The sequence below is a fragment of the Argiope bruennichi genome, chromosome 10, assembly GCF_947563725.1.
Source record: "Argiope bruennichi chromosome 10, qqArgBrue1.1, whole genome shotgun sequence".
In the NCBI taxonomy this organism is placed as follows: Eukaryota; Metazoa; Arthropoda; class Arachnida; order Araneae; family Araneidae; genus Argiope; species Argiope bruennichi.
The window spans coordinates 8,016,288-8,035,079 of NC_079160.1; the positions used below are offsets into that span (position 1 = coordinate 8,016,288).

The 18,792-nt window shown below is 25.9% G+C and overlaps 1 protein-coding gene across 1 annotated transcript in view; it reads left to right on the forward strand.

Annotated features, from left to right (window-relative positions):
• The first annotated feature begins 306 nt into the window (after positions 1-306).
• The window catches only part of LOC129987993 (uncharacterized), a 40,377-nt gene continuing 21,891 nt past the window's right edge, over positions 307-18,792 (forward strand). Inside the window, exons 1-4 of the mRNA XM_056096058.1 lie at positions 307-508; positions 10,012-10,127; positions 14,589-14,761; positions 15,609-15,777. Of these exons, the coding sequence (XP_055952033.1) occupies positions 451-508; positions 10,012-10,127; positions 14,589-14,761; positions 15,609-15,777 (516 nt within the window). The 5' untranslated portion in view covers positions 307-450. The remainder of the gene's footprint in view (positions 509-10,011; positions 10,128-14,588; positions 14,762-15,608; positions 15,778-18,792) is intronic.

Genomic DNA, 18,792 nt, shown 5'->3' on the forward strand with positions numbered 1-18,792 from the left:
TAATTGGAACCTAGCTTGATCCTCCAATACGTCCTCCGGTTAACTCTACCCGTTTGATGATACTTATTTTTAAGTTTGGAGTCGTGTTGGCACAGCGGCTAACGATTACTGTGAGCTATAAATAAAAGGAGACTATATTTAAATCTCTCGAATATATATCACCAAAGAATAACTATCTAATTTTTAAAAATTCCAAACATTTTTTCCAAACATCGATATTAATTATAATGAAAGAAACATATATATATTATTTTGCGTATTTCGCATTGGTTCTCACCTCGCAAAGATTTTTCTAGTTGTAGAAACGTCCTCTCTATTTTGTGCATAGAAGTCTCTTTTACACAGGATTGCTTCTGCTCAGTACTTACAAACTCAGTTTCGGAGTTATATTCATTATTACATCTCTAATTATTTAACTGTTTTTGGATTTTTAATAATTTGTTTTAAAAAATGTATATGGTGTATTGTAAAGATCCGAATTGCGTTAAATGTAAAGAAGCTTTAGAAGGTAATGATCGCAGATTTTTTTTTCCTTCATTTCATGATAAAATGCTGTTAAAATATTCTTTTTATTAGTTTTCTATTTACAGGGATTTTCTTTTCATTATTTAAGTTTTTCTATGTAAGATACTTAGTTGCATTCTTTAGTCCTAATCATAAATATGCTGTATCAACTACTCAAGAAAGTAGCATTTCATTTAACGTAATGATGTCTCCGAATATGCAATACTTTGCTTGAATTCTTAAGGCGATTTTGAAATTGGATAAGACTTGGATTGGGTTTGAATTTGGATTACTGACTGTCTGTGTTAGGAATGCACTATTTCAATTCAAGTAAATTCATAAAAAGTTGAGATTCCACGTAATCTTTGTGTTGAAGTACTTAGACAAACTGACTTATTTGGCAAAAAAAATATTTGCATGATTCGAGTGTAAATTGGTTAATTAATCGCACAATTGTGACTCAATTTATAATCAATTCAAAGAAGTATTTTGTTAATGATTATTTTTGTAAACTTTTTATAGCTTTTGTAAAAAAATCTTATAGAAGTTGCAAAATTTTATAACTAATATTTGATTAATAGTTGCATAAAGTATGGTATAATAATTGTATAATGTAGGCTGTATTTCTGATATAGGTTGTTTTCAAAGAATGATTCCCCATAAGTATTTCTACAATCATTCCTTCATTATCTTCTAACTGTTGTACCTATACTTTCCCTGCTTTTATCTGTTTCTGTATCAGATAAGAAAGAGTAAAGCAAATTCTTTTAAATTGCATTATTTTTATATCCAGCTGCTTAAGAAGTTGTGAGACATTCAAATGTAATTACTTATTAATCTAAAAATTTTGAATAACAAACATTTTTAGTCTAAAATTTTGCATATACTAAGACTGCTTGGAGTTATTAATATGTAATTGACCATTGGTGATACTTTTTTATTGGTTCATACTTGCTTTTTCAAGAATAGAGCAACTTCAAAGCTTTTTGGTGTCAAGTAGTAGCCCTATGATTTAACACTTAATATAATAACACTTATAGATGTCTTAATATAAACTACTACTAAAAATATCCTAGCAATTAAAAAGATAACTAGAATGCAATATGCACATTTAAGAAAATCAATGTGTATATAAATAAACATATATTTAGAATTTTTTTTTATTTTTAAATATTTTTGACTTGCATTTTGTAATCTGTATTCATATTCATTCTGTTTCAGGAGTTTTGTTAATCAAATATATTATAATATGTAATTAGATATTCAAAACCCAATATTTAGAATTTTTAGCTTAATGGTACAGCAGTAGTAGCTAATAGGGGAGGGGAAAAAAAGAACCCTGAACTCTATATGTTATAAAGAAAAACAAAAGGTTTTGGTTAAAAAATGAATAGCTGTGCTCTGTTCCAACCTGTTTTGGGTAGTCGAATATGTTCTATACAAGCTGAATCGCAGCTGTTCTCGTGAGAACTTCAAAGCAGACAGTTTTTAAAAAATATATAGATCCCTGGATGAAACTTTGGTGAAAAATCAGCAAGTTAAATTATTATTATTTATTAATTTTGATATTATTCTTAAAGCAAAAAATTACATTCTGTCTTTCATTTAATATTGTTGGTACATTTTTTATTAAAGTAATAAAATTATTTTAATTAACTAGTCCTTCAATTGTATAAAATGAGTATTGACTTAAAATGACATATAATTCAAAGCAATGAATAAGTGAGAATTGCATAGGTTTCCATTTTTTATGTGAACATAAGAGATTGAAGTTTAGAGAAATCATTAAATAAAGTATATTTATTACAAAATGTGTGATGTTATTTGCATTGAATATATAATGATTAATAAAAACAAGTCTAAGCCATATCTTTTCTCAAATTTTCTGTAATTTTTCCCATTAAAGTTAAAAATGTAATAAAAGAAATTAGCTGTCAATAGATTTAAAAAATTACAATAATTAATGGATTTAAAAGCTAGACCATTTTTGCATCCAAGTACTTAATTAAACATTCCAAGTAGGTAGATAAAACTAATTATTCTTAAAATGTCTTATCATTGTTTCATGCAAATCAAATTATACCTTTAATATAAATAAGTTGACTTCTTAAATACGTTTCAGTCTTGCTTCTGCTTTTCTAATTATAGAAAATATCTTTAAATTCTAAAATATTAATTGGCTCTTGTTTCTGTAATAGTAGCACATACTTTCAAAACAAATAGGTGTAAAGTCAAATTTGATGCACTGTTGAAAACAGCTTAAATTTTTAGCACAATCTTTCTTTTTTGCTCATAATTCAGAAGTGTTATTTAAAATTTAGGGTAAACTTTAAATAACTCTTAGGTTGCTGTTAAAGTACAGGGTTTAATATATAAGCGAGAAAATATTTTTTATCTTGTGTTATGTCGGAACATAAAAAGTTCACATACAAACAAGAGAAGCATAAAGTATTAGAGATGTATTAAATATATATATGTAATAAAATGTCTATATAATTGTACATTTGAAATGTATTTACAATGATATGAATAAATATTTAGAACATCCTAAATAGATTAAAATTTAAATTGAAAATATTAAAATCATTAAATTTTTTATGAAAACAAAAATAATTATATATATTGTATTTCACCTAGAAGTCCATCAATTTTCCACATTTCTTTCTTTTTTTTTTTGTTGTTGCATGATTAATGCAGTTTTTCAAATTGTAATTTTTTATAATCTTTGAGTTATAAGATTCTTCATGTTTAATTTTTTAAATTTATTTTTTCATGCAGCACATATTTTAATTTGGCTCCAATTCATCTCAAGAACATTTAATTTATAATGGAAAGGTGAAAGCCTCAAAATTTTATGCCCATATTTGTCTGTAATTATTTCTACTTGATATTTGTAAAAAATATTTCACTTCAGAAACTTTTTGTAAAAGTTTGATTTTTTTTTTTTATATCTTTATAAAAAGAAAATTCTTTTGTAACAGCAATTCTTGAATATATTTTGTGTTCATGAAATTGTTGGATTTTTTTTTTTTTTTTTTCCATTTTTATAGAATGATAAGGAATATGGTCCTTTTTAATTATGCTATTTTGTTTCAACTTTGGAGATATATATTCAAACCACTTTTCAAAATGGTTATCATCAATTTCTTAATGATAATTACCTTTTTTTTTTTTTTTTTTTTAACCCAATGAGAATTTCTGCTGTTTTGCAGACAAAACCTTCATTTCTGATATGAGTACTGATAAGTTTTCTTCCTTTACTTTTTAGTGCAGATAAACCTATTATTGAATTTGAAGAGGAAGTTTCATAAGTACTTTTAATTCTTATGTCTTGTCTTCATCTACCCATATCTTATCAAGATAATAAATCAGTGTTTATAACTTCGTATTGTGAGTAATTTTTCTCAAATGATTTCTCCATTACAAAATAACATCTTGTCTCTCTAAAAATAAATCTTTTTTTTTTTTTTTAAATCCAATTTCTTAAATATTTTGTACAACATTGTCCGGCTAATGTTGTTTGAAAAGATCATTTATATCTTTTAAAACTTCAATGTTGGCATCTAATTTTTATGGAAACATGCATGGAATTTTTGTTTAATACAGAATAAAGGAAAATCGTTTTATTTTACGAGCCCACTCTGTTTACTTATTGAATCGGGTCACTTCTTTCTATACATACTTTAAGAACTAAATGCCCTCTCCCCTCTTATTTTCCTTCTTTTTTAATGGAAAAACTGTTCTTTACAAAATATCTGTAAAATGTAAAACTTTATCCATGATTTGATTGATGAAATCTTAAAGGATTTTCTTCTTGAAACTGAGAATAAACATTGAATATGTTCTTACACTTTTTATAAGTTTTCTACATCTTGAAGGTGTATAGAGTATCATTAGTGTGAACCCTTTTTTGGACATTTCCAAAAATAAACAAAAGTTATGACTTGCATAATTATTTCGCAGGTTTTATATTAACTAATTTGATTAACAATATGAAAAATATCAACTAATAAAAGAAATTGAGATTTAAAAGTAATAGTAGAAAAATAAATGAGACAAAATTGGTGGAAATATACAAAAAAAAAAGTTTTAGCCTTGAAGACCAGTTCTAGCCTAAGTGAAATTAGTTATGTCTTACTTTTGACTTTACTTATTTACTTTATTTACAAAATGCTTATCAGGTAAATATTTCTAAAGTATGATTAATTACAAATATATGCTGCAAAAATATGATTTCTATAATTTAATATTTTAAAAATTTCTATGTATTTTAGTTATTTTAAAGTTGAAAATACTTAACTCTTTCTCAGCATGACATATAACTTTTTCTGCATTTTATAATGCTGACAAGTTAAGGTGAAACAGAGTATTGATGGAAAATTTTGTTAGCATATTTTTAAAAATTTGAAATTGATATGATAAAGCATATAACCTTAAAGCCGACAAATTTTAAATGAATATATAAGTAAAGTTATGTAAGCTGGGTGCATTAATGCCTTAAATGTACTAAAATTTGAGAGAAAATTTATTGGTGAATTGCAATGCACATTTATTAAAATATGAGTTTAACATTAACATTGGCAAAAATACACAGATATGTTTGATTAAACAATGAAGCAGATTTAATGTTTTGACAAAAAAAAAAGAATTTGATAAAATTTATATTTAAATGAAATGTGAAAAACTGATTAAAAATCAGAGAAAAATAATACAACAATGAAATTGCCATTATAAAATTAATTTCTTAAATTTTAAGTTGGTGCAAAAATATTTTTTGCAACAGTTTTTTATTCGGGAATTTTGACAGAAAAATGTAAAACCCTTCAACTATCATTAGAAAGTCATAGAGACTTTTTAATACTGCAGTTAACCTTTCTAGGTAGTAAGAAATAGTATATGAAACTTCCTTCAAATTTATCATGAATTGTGAAATTGTACAAGTTTCAAACAAATGAATTTTCAATTTTATATGTATAGATTATATTTACATAAAGCACTTAATATATCAAATAAAAAAATTTCTAATAGATGTATTTAAATTATTAAAAAATCAATATTGTACTTAGTTTACTTTTTTTTTTTTGTCATGGTCATAAAATTATATACATCTAAAATACACATCAGACCCTCATCAAAATGTTTTGTTTGTATTTTTTATTCTAATCTCCTCCTTTCCTCCCAAATCAAAGGAAATAACTGTAGATTTAAAGCAAATCTTAATTTTTTTTTGAAAAAGCAAATAAATCTTGTCAAGTCAGAAAAGATTCCTGAAATATGCTTATAGGTTAAATATAATATTGTTATGCGACATGTAGGATGAGTTGGATGCTTTATAAAAATGATGAGTAAAGAATTGTAATTTGAATGAATTAAGCCCTAAAATGACAAAAAATGTCAGAGTTTAGGCCCAGGAAATGTTAGAATGTGAATGTATGATTCTGAATATTAATTAGAGGTATTGGATCAGATAAAATATAATATTATAACCAGCAAATAATGAATAAATTATCAAGAATAAATGAAGCAATAAATAATAAATTTTATATATATTATTATGTCTTCAAATTGAATTATTCATCTGTATTTATCATAATATATATTCCATTTACATTAAAAAGTTTTAAAGGAGAAGTCCCTAACTTATTTCTTTTTAATATGAATTTCTTATTTTTAAAAGTCATGAATGTGAAGTTTTGGATCTGAGGTATCTGACAGGTGTGGCCACTGTAAAAGCATAGATTTCACTTCTAAGATGTCTGTAGTGTAAAAAAAAAAAAAATAATACATTTAGAAAAATTATTGTTTAAAAAAATTATACATATAATATTAATTTCAAATCTCTCTGCAATTTAAATAATTTGTAAAAAATTTTAGTTACTTTTTTTTATATGTTTTTTAATGATGTTCTGCAAATTTCTGATGAAACATATTGTATAAAACACAAAAATTTTGAAACAAAATTTTTTTATATGATAGACTAAATTGAATAGTATTTGTTGTATCTCAAGAGGTTAAAGCTTTAAAGAAATTAAATTTTATTCTAAAAAAAAGTTTCTACTAATGTTTTTAATTTGTGGAGACTGGTTAATTCTGATATTTTAGAAATAAAACCAATAAATAAAAGACTGCTGGAAAAAGATACCTGCTGAGCTAACAATAAAAGGCATGGCTAATTTTCTACCATGAAAGGACCTTCATGATAACTATTTGCAGCTTGAGGGAAGGATTTGTTGTTTGTTGCTAAATTAACAATCATACCCATTTTGTGGATTTAGTCTCTGTGTACAGGTTAATTTTGTGAAACATTCTGAATAGGTTGACATACTATGTGCTTTACTATTTTTTCCAACTGTATTTTTACTTAACTATATACATAACTTTTTTTTTTGATATAATAAGATTAAAATTTCATTTGATAAACTATGCACCCATTAAGTAATGCTTTTTTATTTTTAAAATGGTACAAAACACTTAAAACTCGGAATGTAAAGCTCAAATCTTTTACAGTTAAAAATAAGGTTTAAATTTAAAACCATATCTTTGAAGCAAATTATCATTGATCTAGAAAGATGTCTGTTTTCTACAAATATAACAGTTATTTTGGGCAGTTATGGCTCCAATATTCATATGAGCATAAATTATCATCCTTGTGAAACTTGCATCATTATATCAACTTCAGTTTTGTGTCCATATTAAAGTCAAATTTATGAGCGTGCTCTAATTTCATTGTCATTTTGACTTGCATTCAAGAATATGACATGCTTGTTTTGTTGAATCATGCAAGATGCTGATAATAGTAAGCTTTTAATGGATCATTTTTTCTGAAATTTATCTTAATGCCCAAAATTTTTAATATTCCTTTAATAAAAAAAAGAGCATTTGATGGATTAATTTTTCCAAAAGAGCAGTTACATATTATTATGGGGGTATAATCTTCTAACATCTCAGTCATTTTGGCATTAAAATAAATGCATCAGAAAGCATTTTATGCATTGTCAACAAGATCAAATTAGCTATCAAGGTCAATTAGAGCTTGGAATAAGTAAGGGAAATGTTAATTAGAGGTTAGAGAGCTTATAGGATTTCTATTTTCATAATATATTTCCACTAGTACATTTTATATACCAACCTATGTATAGAAGGTTAAATATATTTTGTGGCAAGGATGCATACACATCTGATTACTACTATATGATTAAGAATGAATTTTTTAAAAATAATTCTAGTTGTTGAAGAAATTACAAATTTTAATGTCTTGCATTTAAAAAAAAATTAAAGCTGACTTATGACAATCTTAATAAAGTGTATAGGACAATTGATTTTAAACTATAATTAATTATAGGACACTTTGATTGAATTTAGAATTTTTCTTTATTAACAAATAATGTTTCACCTCCTTAGTTACTGTCTTCTATCAATTCTTATACAGATAAAATTATTTGAAAAATGTACATCGGTCACTATCAAAAGCACCACATAATGTGCATGGCTAGTCATAAGTTATTATTCATTCCTAAAATTCAGCTATTTCCCCAAATTCAATAATTTCTATCTGTTCAAATATGCAATACATTGTAAGTTTTATTAAGTAATAATACAAAAAAATTTTTAAAAAATTGAAGGGGAAAATAGAATATTCACATTCTATAAAATCCTGAAAAAAATCATCCTAGTTTTAAGTTTATGTTAAAAGAGCTTCTTCAAGTTGAATTTAAAATAGTAATCATTGCCTTTTATACCGGCTACAGGTAAATTTAAAATAAGTTAACTGTAATAAAGTAAAATTTGAACTAATTTCTGATATGAGCAACAATAAATCTGAAGTTTTTTTTAAGGCCCAGTCAGAGTAAAATGAGTTAAATTAACTCCCCGAAGAATGTAATATTAAGTACGCTGAAGTTCACTAAAATGATGCTGGGTCGTGAAGTTTTCTGAGACTGTAGGTTATATTATCTTGCAGCATTTTATAGAAGTAAAACACTTATTTTTCATGGTATAATTGTGTTTATTCTGACTGTCCTATATTTGCAAACATATATATATATATATTTAAGTTTAAAAAAAATGGGAAAAAAGATATATTTCGAATTGAAGGATGTGAACCATTTAATATGCAAATTATTTTATATAAAGAAAAATTCTTTTGCTGATGATTTGAAAAAATATAAGAATTACTACTGGACACCAAGACAACATAAACTTTATACTAAGAGATAATTCTTTGGAGGAAAATTGATTATGCAATACATCCAATTTATCCAAAAGAAATTGTGTATTCCTAATTTGATAAGGATTTTGGATTTTTATATAAATTACTAAATATTAATTACTACCAAACTGTTAATTAAACCAAATTTAAGAAAAGAATGATTGTCTGACTTATATAAACCTATCAGAAGAACTTAGTGAAGAATGACTCGATTTCAAATAGCTTTTGTAAGTACTTGGGAGGGGAGCTCACGTTGTTCCTGGGGAAACTTAAAACTAATACTTGAAAAAAAAATCTCCTTATTGTCCCACTTACTAATGTATCTATTGAAAGATTTGTAGTTCCTTAAAAAAACAGACTTTAAAGTGTGCCGTGCTTTGTTTCTTATTCTCAACTTATTCAAAGGGTCGAATTCAGTGTTGTGTATAACGATTTTATTGCTTTAAAGGCGTGTCGAGTTGAATTCTATAAATAATTATTTTAATACATTAGAATATTAAAGGCTAATATATATGATTATACTATATTTCACTTGTCAGGTATTATCGCTAGATAATCTATTGTAACAATTAAATGCTTTTATTTGTATCTAAAATATCATTATCTAATAGTTATGGTTAGTTTTCAAGATATTTATTATTTTAGTCATGTTTTGGATTACATATATTAAAAATAAATAGAACATACATTTTAATAAGATTATTATGATAAAAAAAAACCCTGAAATTTAATTACTAAGTTAAAAATGTTAAAACTTGAAATTCAATTGCATTGCCTATGACTGCAAAATACCTAAATCTATCACCTTTTCCCTTACACTGTACATCTTTCGTTAATTTGTGGGATTTTGTATTTCTATTACACAAACATATTTTTTGACCCCCCCCCCCTCCTCCCTTTTTTTAAATTGATATTTACTGATTTAATTTTTTCTCTCTCTCTCTGTTTCCTTACATATTAAAGTAGAAATACCTTTACCTGGTATATAAGGAAAATAATTTATTTTCTATAAGGAAAACAAATTGTAATTTATAGGCCTAATAGATAAAAATTGTTTAATTCTCAAAAGCTTTACAATGCAATAAATCCAAAACAATTTGAAATGGAGTGAAAATATTTATATGTTTATTTAAACTTCCAAATAATAACATGATTTTGTGAAAATCTGATATTGTTTGGGTCATGTGGTTGAATTGATAAGTTATGACTCTTTCATCATATGAATGCAAAAAATATTTAAATTTATTCATTTGGAATATTTTCTAGTAACTCAAATTACATTATTTTAAAACTTGTAGGACAAATTTCTGAAGAGACTCAAACTAAATATCTGAAGACTGTTGAAGAATTGTTATCATTGGAGCTGCTTTTAGCTGCTAAAGAAAAAGCAACCTGTCTAGAAACTTGTAGAAAGGTAAAATATTTTTTTTAATTATTTTTTGGTTATGAGATAATATTTATATTAAGTATTACCATTTAATATTTTTGTTTTTATTATTCATTATGGGTATTTGCTACTCTTTGTTACATTTGTAGAAAAGGGACTTCACCTTTAATATCATTTGCAGAAGGGGATTATAGTTTGCATTTATTTGGAATTGTATACTTTTACTTTCTTATATCTGTATTTGTGGAATGTATATTTAACAGTTATAATTTTATTGTTATATTTCCATCAATATATTATTCTTATAAAATGAAGTATATGCATGAAGTTTTTAAAGCCCAGAAAATATGATTTAGAATTTCATGGTAAGGATTTTAGAAATGATTTATTGAATAGCTAGTCAACTTATCTAAATAATTTAAATAGCATAAACCTTTCTTGTATTTCCTCTCCTATCTTCCCATCTATACTTGTTACTATGAAATGTCCTGTCTGATCAGATGTCTTATTGATCATATTAAACCTTTAATCATCTAGAAAAGAAAAAAAAAATTACTAGAATTCAGTTATTTCCTTAAAAAAAGTGCTGAGCATAGATGCTAATTTTTTTAAAAAATTGTGCTTTTTTTTTCACTAATGCAAAGTTTAAAAATATTAACTTATTTATTGGCAATGCTGGTAGAACTGGGTATTATTTCTAAACATATTTAGGAATTAGTTCCTTAAAATGAATGTATAATAAAATCTAATTATAATTAATTCAATTAGATTTCAATTGTAATTTATTTCCAAAGTGTTATCCTAATTTAGCCCATATTAAATTCATTCTAAAGTGTTTTCTTGTTTTTTGATCCCATTCCACTTTTTCTGTTTAATTATTTCAACTGGAGCTTTTTTAAAAAAGGCTGAAATCAGCTGTTCACTTGCTCCGAGTGAAGGGATAAAAAACTGTCAATCAAAAGATCCCTATAATTCCCTTACCTAAATTCGACATGTGTAGGAAATCCCTTTCAAAATCTCGCAGCATATATTCATTCTGTGTTGATATGCTCATCGCTTATGCTTGTACATAAATCATGCCTCCTGGGATGAACTAAAACAAAGTTAAAAATTCAAAGTGCCTTTTCTGTCTCTAGTCACGAAACTGCTTTTCAAAATTATATATATATACATAATTTCTAAGTGGGAAAAATCCATCTGGACGAGACATTTAAAATATGTTTAGTTGCTTATAGATATAAAGAAAAACTTGTACCAAAAAAAAAAAAAAAAAAGTGGATTCTGAATTACTATTTTCACTTGTCACAGATTTTGAAATAATCAGAGTTCATCATGTTATTTATTATTTCGAATAAGTGGCTGCATGTATTTTGATATGGAATGTTTTTTCTGGTGATCTTAAATATAGTGAACATTAGGAAGAAAAGAGTGAAACTTTTGCTAATCTTAAATAAATTTTTGCAAATTTTATCTTGGAAATCAGTGGTATATATATATATAATATAGAGAGAGAGTGAGAGAGAGATGATTTTAGCTGAAGTGAATTTCATTTCTGGTAAAATGATAGCTGCCAAGAAAAATTTTTAAAATGACAAAAAGAATGTTTTGAATTAGGAGGTTATATTGCTGCTTAATATCTTATTGGCCAATCCTCAAAAATCACTTCGATTCCAAAGCAATCACATAATTATCCCAACTTATCTTACTTGCAATAAAGCTACACATTTGTGCTAGTAATAGAAAATTATAAGTACATTCATTATTAAAAGTATAGTTAAATAATTATATTCCTGTAATTCAGAAACTACAGGAAAATAATTGTGGAACTATATTTTTACTAACACAAAATAAATTGAACTCTACAAGAAAAAACTTAACAATTCTATTTTGTTCATTCTATTTGGATCATCTTATGAATATTTCTTCAATAGTGTTGTTTATTGTACCTTCTTGTTTCCGATTATTTCTATTTATGATTGAATTGAATTTATTTTGTTCACATTTTCTAAGTCAAATTAAATTTTACGGTTTTTCACGGATTTTCTTTAGTCTCAAATGTGAAGTGATCCAAACTTGCCAAACAGTGATTAATAAATTTGGCCCAATTTTGCATCTAAATAAGGGTTTTGTATGTGTATATTAACTTTCTTTAAAATAGCAAGAAATTTGTATGGCAATTGTTAATAATATGATATTTAAATACCAAAAAAATATTTTATAATCATTCATGACATGATTGTTAAGTTTTATGTCCAGTAAATTCATCATGGGACCCGTAAAACGTTTTTAAAACCATTTGAAATAATTCCTTTCTGATTCTCTGTGAATGAACAAAATACTTTATTCTTTATCCACGTTGAAAACATATTTCATCGTAATGTTAGAAATAAGAGGAGAATTAGAGAACTGAACATTAAACAATTTTTAATAGGACGTAAATCTATTATGAAGAGAGAAAAATGAGGGGGTTCAGATCTTATTCATTAAAATATTTAAATAGCAAATAATATTAAATGTATTGATTTTTATCTTTTCACAAGAGTTCTTGTTGACTTAAAAAAAACTAATGTATTAAATTTATTTTAACTCCATGGTTAATTTATATACTGAGATTAAGGTTTTTCTTCATTTTAAGATTGCACTTATTAATTCAAAAAATTATTTTATTAAGAAAGGAGGCTCTTCTACATGTTTGTATCCAGTGCTTCAAAACTGAAAGAATCATATTGATCAGAGGCATTACTACTAGTTTCTTGGACTGTCTTTAGAAATGCCACAGTTGTACGTAATATCTTCAGATTAGAAGAAAGAATAAGATTCCATGCAAAAACTTAAGACGCACGAAGATTCTCTAAATTTTTGTTACTTTCTAAATTCTTCTTGCTTTTTATTCTTTTTTAGCTAATAATATTCTAATTTTGGAGGTTAATTTTGCAATATGGTATTTTGAAATTATGTGATTAGGAACTATAAATGTTTTATTAAAGTAATTAGTGATTTTTTACTTTGGAAAGAATGTTACTGAATGAACCAATATTTATAATTTTTTTAACCCTTTTTACAGCATTTGAGCATTAGGTGGGAGTGGAAATTATTAAATTTTTTCTTTGTTATATTTCTTGCTAAGTGACAATATTTTTGTAATATAACTTGAACAAAAAAAAAAAAATCTGCTGGTAGTTTGTGAAATATACTTTATGAATATCCTTTATATCTATGCATTTTTTTTTTTCAATTTCAGTAGAAAAATTAGTTAAAAGTTTATAAATTCATCTTATTAAGGGGTGAGACACGGAACGATGAACACATTTCCCATATTCACCTTTGACCTTGGATTTCCCCCATTGGATACTTTTTAGTTCATTTTTTTTCTACTGTATGTGAGTGATGTGTCATTTCTGACAGCATTTTATTTTAACTCAAAATTTCGTATTGATATGGTTAGTTCGAGTGGTAATAAAGCTTTCAGGAGTGGTACCAAGAAAATTTTATATAATATTGACGATATTTAAAGATAAATCTTTGCTAATTATTGCATGTGGTATTTAAAAGTATTATTTTTAAGTAACTTAAGTAAGTACTTAAAAATATTATTTTTAAGTAGAAAAATCAATAATAATATTTTTTTAAATATCAAAATTTATAAAATATCATATTTAAAAAAAAATTTATAATATTTTTAAGGCATTCTATATTTACAGCAATTCCTTAAAGGAAAATTAAAATGTTTTAAATAGAATAAACTCTCGATTATGTATTGTTGTTAATCTTAAAATATTGCTGAAAAAATTCAATAACATAAAAAAGAAACATTTTAATATAAAAAGATCATTATTTTGTACAAAAGTAATTATCAAATTGTGAGAACAGACATTTTTCATTTATTCTTCATAATTTAATGTTTATGCTGCTTGCATTAAATAAAAATTGCTCTGAAATATTTTACTATGCATTAGTACCTTTTTACTTCCGTATTACTAATTATCTGTAATGTTTATTTCTCATAAAATCACGAGTAATCTGAGTTTACCATATTGTTAAGTGTAAACATATCTTTCTTTCCTCTCACCTCTATTTCAACAAATTTAACCAATCCTAATGCATGTGCAAAAGCGCAGAGTGTTTTACAATCCGTTGCCAAACAGTAGTCATGATTAACATTGTTGTTTAATATATTGTTTACTTGGAAATAAAGTGCCACAATAGCAAATTTTTTTGTTTTGGAAACTCCAAATCGCACATATATATTGTTGACTCATTTTTCAAAATTTTAATTTCAATATTGAATGCTGAAAAGAGCAGCCTTGTAGTGTAGTTAATATTTTGTCGTCTTTCCAGAAACAAAGACAATTTCAAACAATTTGCATGCAGATTTCTAACTCTATTTTATTGACATTTTTCTTCCAAGTCAGCAATGTATTAGGTGCACACTAATAAAACAGGTTCATAGTTATTTATTTTAAAAGCTTTTTTAATTATTTTTTTAAGCTGAAAGATGAAGTCCATTGCAAGGTTAATGGATTGATTGATATCTTGAAAGAAAGAGAGCATGACTTGTGTAATCAGATCGACCTTGAGTATGCTACTCAAGTGGCAAAAATTGACTATGATGTAACTGTTACATGTACTGACAAACTATTGAAGAAAAATAGTGAACCTGAGTAAGTATGCCTCCCTCTTAAAATAGCAAAAAATATTTTAAGTTTGAAAATTTATTAGTTTATACTAAATCTTAAATAATTCTCTCTTCATGCTGATTTTATTTAAAAGATGAAGGCTAACTTTGTTCAAATTTTATTTATCTAATATTCATTTTTTCATTTTAATAGCATTGCTGAAGTGATATTTAGTGGTGTTCAATTTTTTATTAGCTGCATGAACAAATTTGTTTCCCATCATCTTCAAGATAAATGAGAATTTAATAAAAAGCAGTTGAAACATATATTTAAATATATATCAGTACAATAAAAAAATGGAAATTTTTATTTGAATTATTTTTTTATTATTATTATAAATAGTATGGAATCTTGTAATCAATTAGCTCAAAGGTTTTAAAAAAATTTGAAACCTATATTTCACGAAACGAGTGAAGAATCTGTTATGAAATTCCATCTTTACAGACATGCTAGCGTTTAATGAGTTGGAGATTGATGAAAAAGTTTTCTTTGCATATATTATTAGGTTATAGAATTTTTATCAAAAATGTATACTAATTTCTCTTTTAACAATTCCCACTTTTATTCTATTGTACTATTAATTAAGAATTTAATACTATTGTCAAATTTTACTTTTTTTCAAGCAGTTAACTCGCCAACTTCAGTATCAGATTAACTTATATATGATCTAACAATTGGGTAATGTAAAATTGCAATGTTACAGTATCATGTTTATAAATAAACACATTTAGTTTTCTCGAAGTGTTTAATTATAATTTCACATTGGCCTTAATATGAAAAATTAAAATAGTATTTTTCAGACTATTTACATGATTTATTTCATTTCTTACAGAAAACTTCCTATGAAATTCCAGCCAATCTTTCTTTCTGATTTTGATGATCTGAAAAGGAAACTTCAAAATTTTGGATTTTTGGGTTGTGAAGCTGAAGAGCTTTTACCTACAAGTTTTGCTTCTCCATTAGCAGTGGATTCCACAGCTACACCTGTATCTCGGAAAGATGTAATTTACACTATAGATATCTTTTTATTTATTTATTTAAGTGAATTAATTTTTATTCTTATGTACACATGTTCAGGAATGTCGCTGTTTTTGAAATTTTTAACAAAAAGGCAAATGTTGGTAATTAAATGTTTTATAATTTAATCAATTTCTTTTTTACTATTTAATTTTTTGTGGCGCATTGTTCCATTACATGGAACATGAGACTTCACTCGCTTCTAAAATCGTCCTATTCAACTATAAAAGTGGGGGGGGGGAGGTGTTTAAAATTTACTTGTAACCTTCTTTTTTAATAATAGATGACAGTTTAAATCAAGCTGATCCACAATTCTCAGCTATGTAAAAGCTTATGAATTTTAATTTTTTCCAGTAAATAATAATTGTTAGAAAAATAATTTCAGTGTTATTTTGTTATCAGTATCTTAAACTATTTATTCTCTCTATTTTTAAATTGTTTATGAAGAAAGCATACGTATAATCACTGTATAAAATTAGGTGTTCCTTCAGCTGGAACACTGCTCTGATTATGTTACTTGGTGAGACACTATGCTGGAAAGAGAAAACTTGTATTTTCATTTCCTCTTCTGTTTTCATGGAAAATGAACTCAATTCAAGAAATGGTCTTTGAGAGGGTTAGAATGCTTGGAAATGACCAACCATTACAATGAGTCTAAAGTTTTGTGGTTTTACTTTTTTTTAATCAATAGCTTTGGTTATTTTAGAGCACAGTTTCCTGCTCTTTATTTTGAGTTTTGCTGACTTTTGTTTTATATAATAGTGTAACTATTTTTAAATTTTATATATATATATATATATAGAGAGAGAGAGATATATATATATATATATATAACTGTAGATTTTTTTATTGTAAATTAATTGTATTGAAAATGGTGTGTAAAGACTTACTAATTTTTCTGCAAAACACCAAAAATGCTTCAAAAATTGAAATCCAATAGTGACTCTGAGCTTGCTTCTTATTGAGTACACCACAGACCATGCTAAATCTGCTACATAGATATAAAGTAGTCTTTTAAAAAAATCAGATGCAAGCGATTTTACTCATTTTTGCACTGCAGTATTTGCTTAGTTGTACTTTTCAGAGCTCTAACAGCACTGTGTTCTGGCTGAAGAAACATCGCCAAAATCAAAATGTTAAGTACAATCTTCACAAAATTTAACTTGTTTACTCATATGGGCCTAAATACACTAGCTACATTTTTTTCGAGTTTAAATTTAAAGAGAGTAGTGCATTGCAGAGGGTTAATATAGGAAATTCTTTACTTTGGTGAGAAAATCTACATCACTTAGATTAGAGATATAAGTTTCTTACTAATGCAGTTATATAAAATTATCAATACTGGTAATGAATTTTGAATGGTTGTCAAATATTTGTTGATACTCCTACTTTGTTTTTGAAAAGTTCTATCCATTTTATCAAAAGTTCACTGTTGTTTGAGCATAATTTGTTTATTTTTTCCGGTATATGCTTCATCAATTAAGGTAATTAAGTATGTTTTGAAAGTAACAGATTTTCTGTCATTTTTTTAAATGGATGTTTAATTGTTATCTTTTCTTTAATAGTTGTTTCAAATGAATGTTCTGTGTATTTTGTTCTTTTTGAATTCAGCTTCTGATGTAATTGTCCATTTTACTAAATAGTCAATTCATAGAAAAATTAGAAAATGCATTTTAAAGAGTGAATTTGTGAATTTGCATATGACCTTGTTTTGTTAAAGTGTTCAATTAGTATTAAATAGACGTTTATTAATTAATTACAAGCAAATTCCTATTACTGTTTGTGTTGTTACAGCAGAAAATCAATAGAAAGTAAGATCTTGGTTTCAACAATCCTTGAAAACTCCCTTATTTTATTTATTTTTACTCTGTTCAAGGCTCTGAAAAAGTACTTGAAATGGGAACTACCCAAAAGTTTTTACAGGACCAGCTAAATGCAGCTACACTTGAGCAAGCTATTGAAATGAGTGTTGACTTGTTATATGTTGAGAAAGTTAAAAAATTGCAAGTTTCCTTTACCAAAATGAAACCATACTTATTTGTTGCAAAGATCGAAAACTTAATCCTGTCAAACTGTGATTTTCTTAATCATTGACCAAAATTACCACACAATATTTGGTATTCTAAACAAAGGGAAACAAAAGAAAAATTTTGTCACAAGAGAAAAAAAAATGCTTGTTGCTTGAAAGCATTTAATATCATGAGTACAAATGTTTTTTGATACCTGACAGCTGTAAATAACATTTTCAAGTTAAATTTTAAAAAAAAAATGGATAATGGATACATTGGGGACAGTTTGGATAACAGTTTTAATAATCAGAAACATTTTTTGGAAAAACAACTAAAAGATTTAAAATGAATGTCGGAACTTTATGCATGTCTTCGTTTTTGGAGGTTTTGGAACCCGGAACAACGGAACCCAGAATTTTAGATAAAACCTCTCTTTGTTACTAAGTGTACCTGGGATTTGCTACTTTCTCATTTGACTTGAAAAGGATTATTGTAATACTGATGAAAGCTTATTTACACATGCTTCAATGTTCTTCTAAGGCATTTAACTCTGTCAGATACAGAAAATCTGTTGGAAAGATCTAATAATGCTGCAAAATTGAAATAAGTATCTTACTATCAAAACTTGATGTAAATAATTCTTTCAAACTTTATTTCAACTTGCAAGTTAGGCACCATTTTTTTAGCTTCTACGGAAATACCGAGTTTAATGTACGGAAATACCGAGTTTAATGTTTTAAAAAAAATTGCATTAAGATATTAAAATTTACAACAACATATTATTTTTAAACATCTTAATCTTTCAAAATAACTTGCCACCCACATGCTTGTAAAACATAACAATGAAATAAAATTTTAGTGCATATCTATAAACTAATTGCACCAGACTGAATAAATAGCATATCAGACTTCTGGTTCATTTGATTTTGCTGGTTACTGATTTCTGTTCAAATGCTTTGTATGCCATTGTTGTTTATTTGAGAGGGAAAC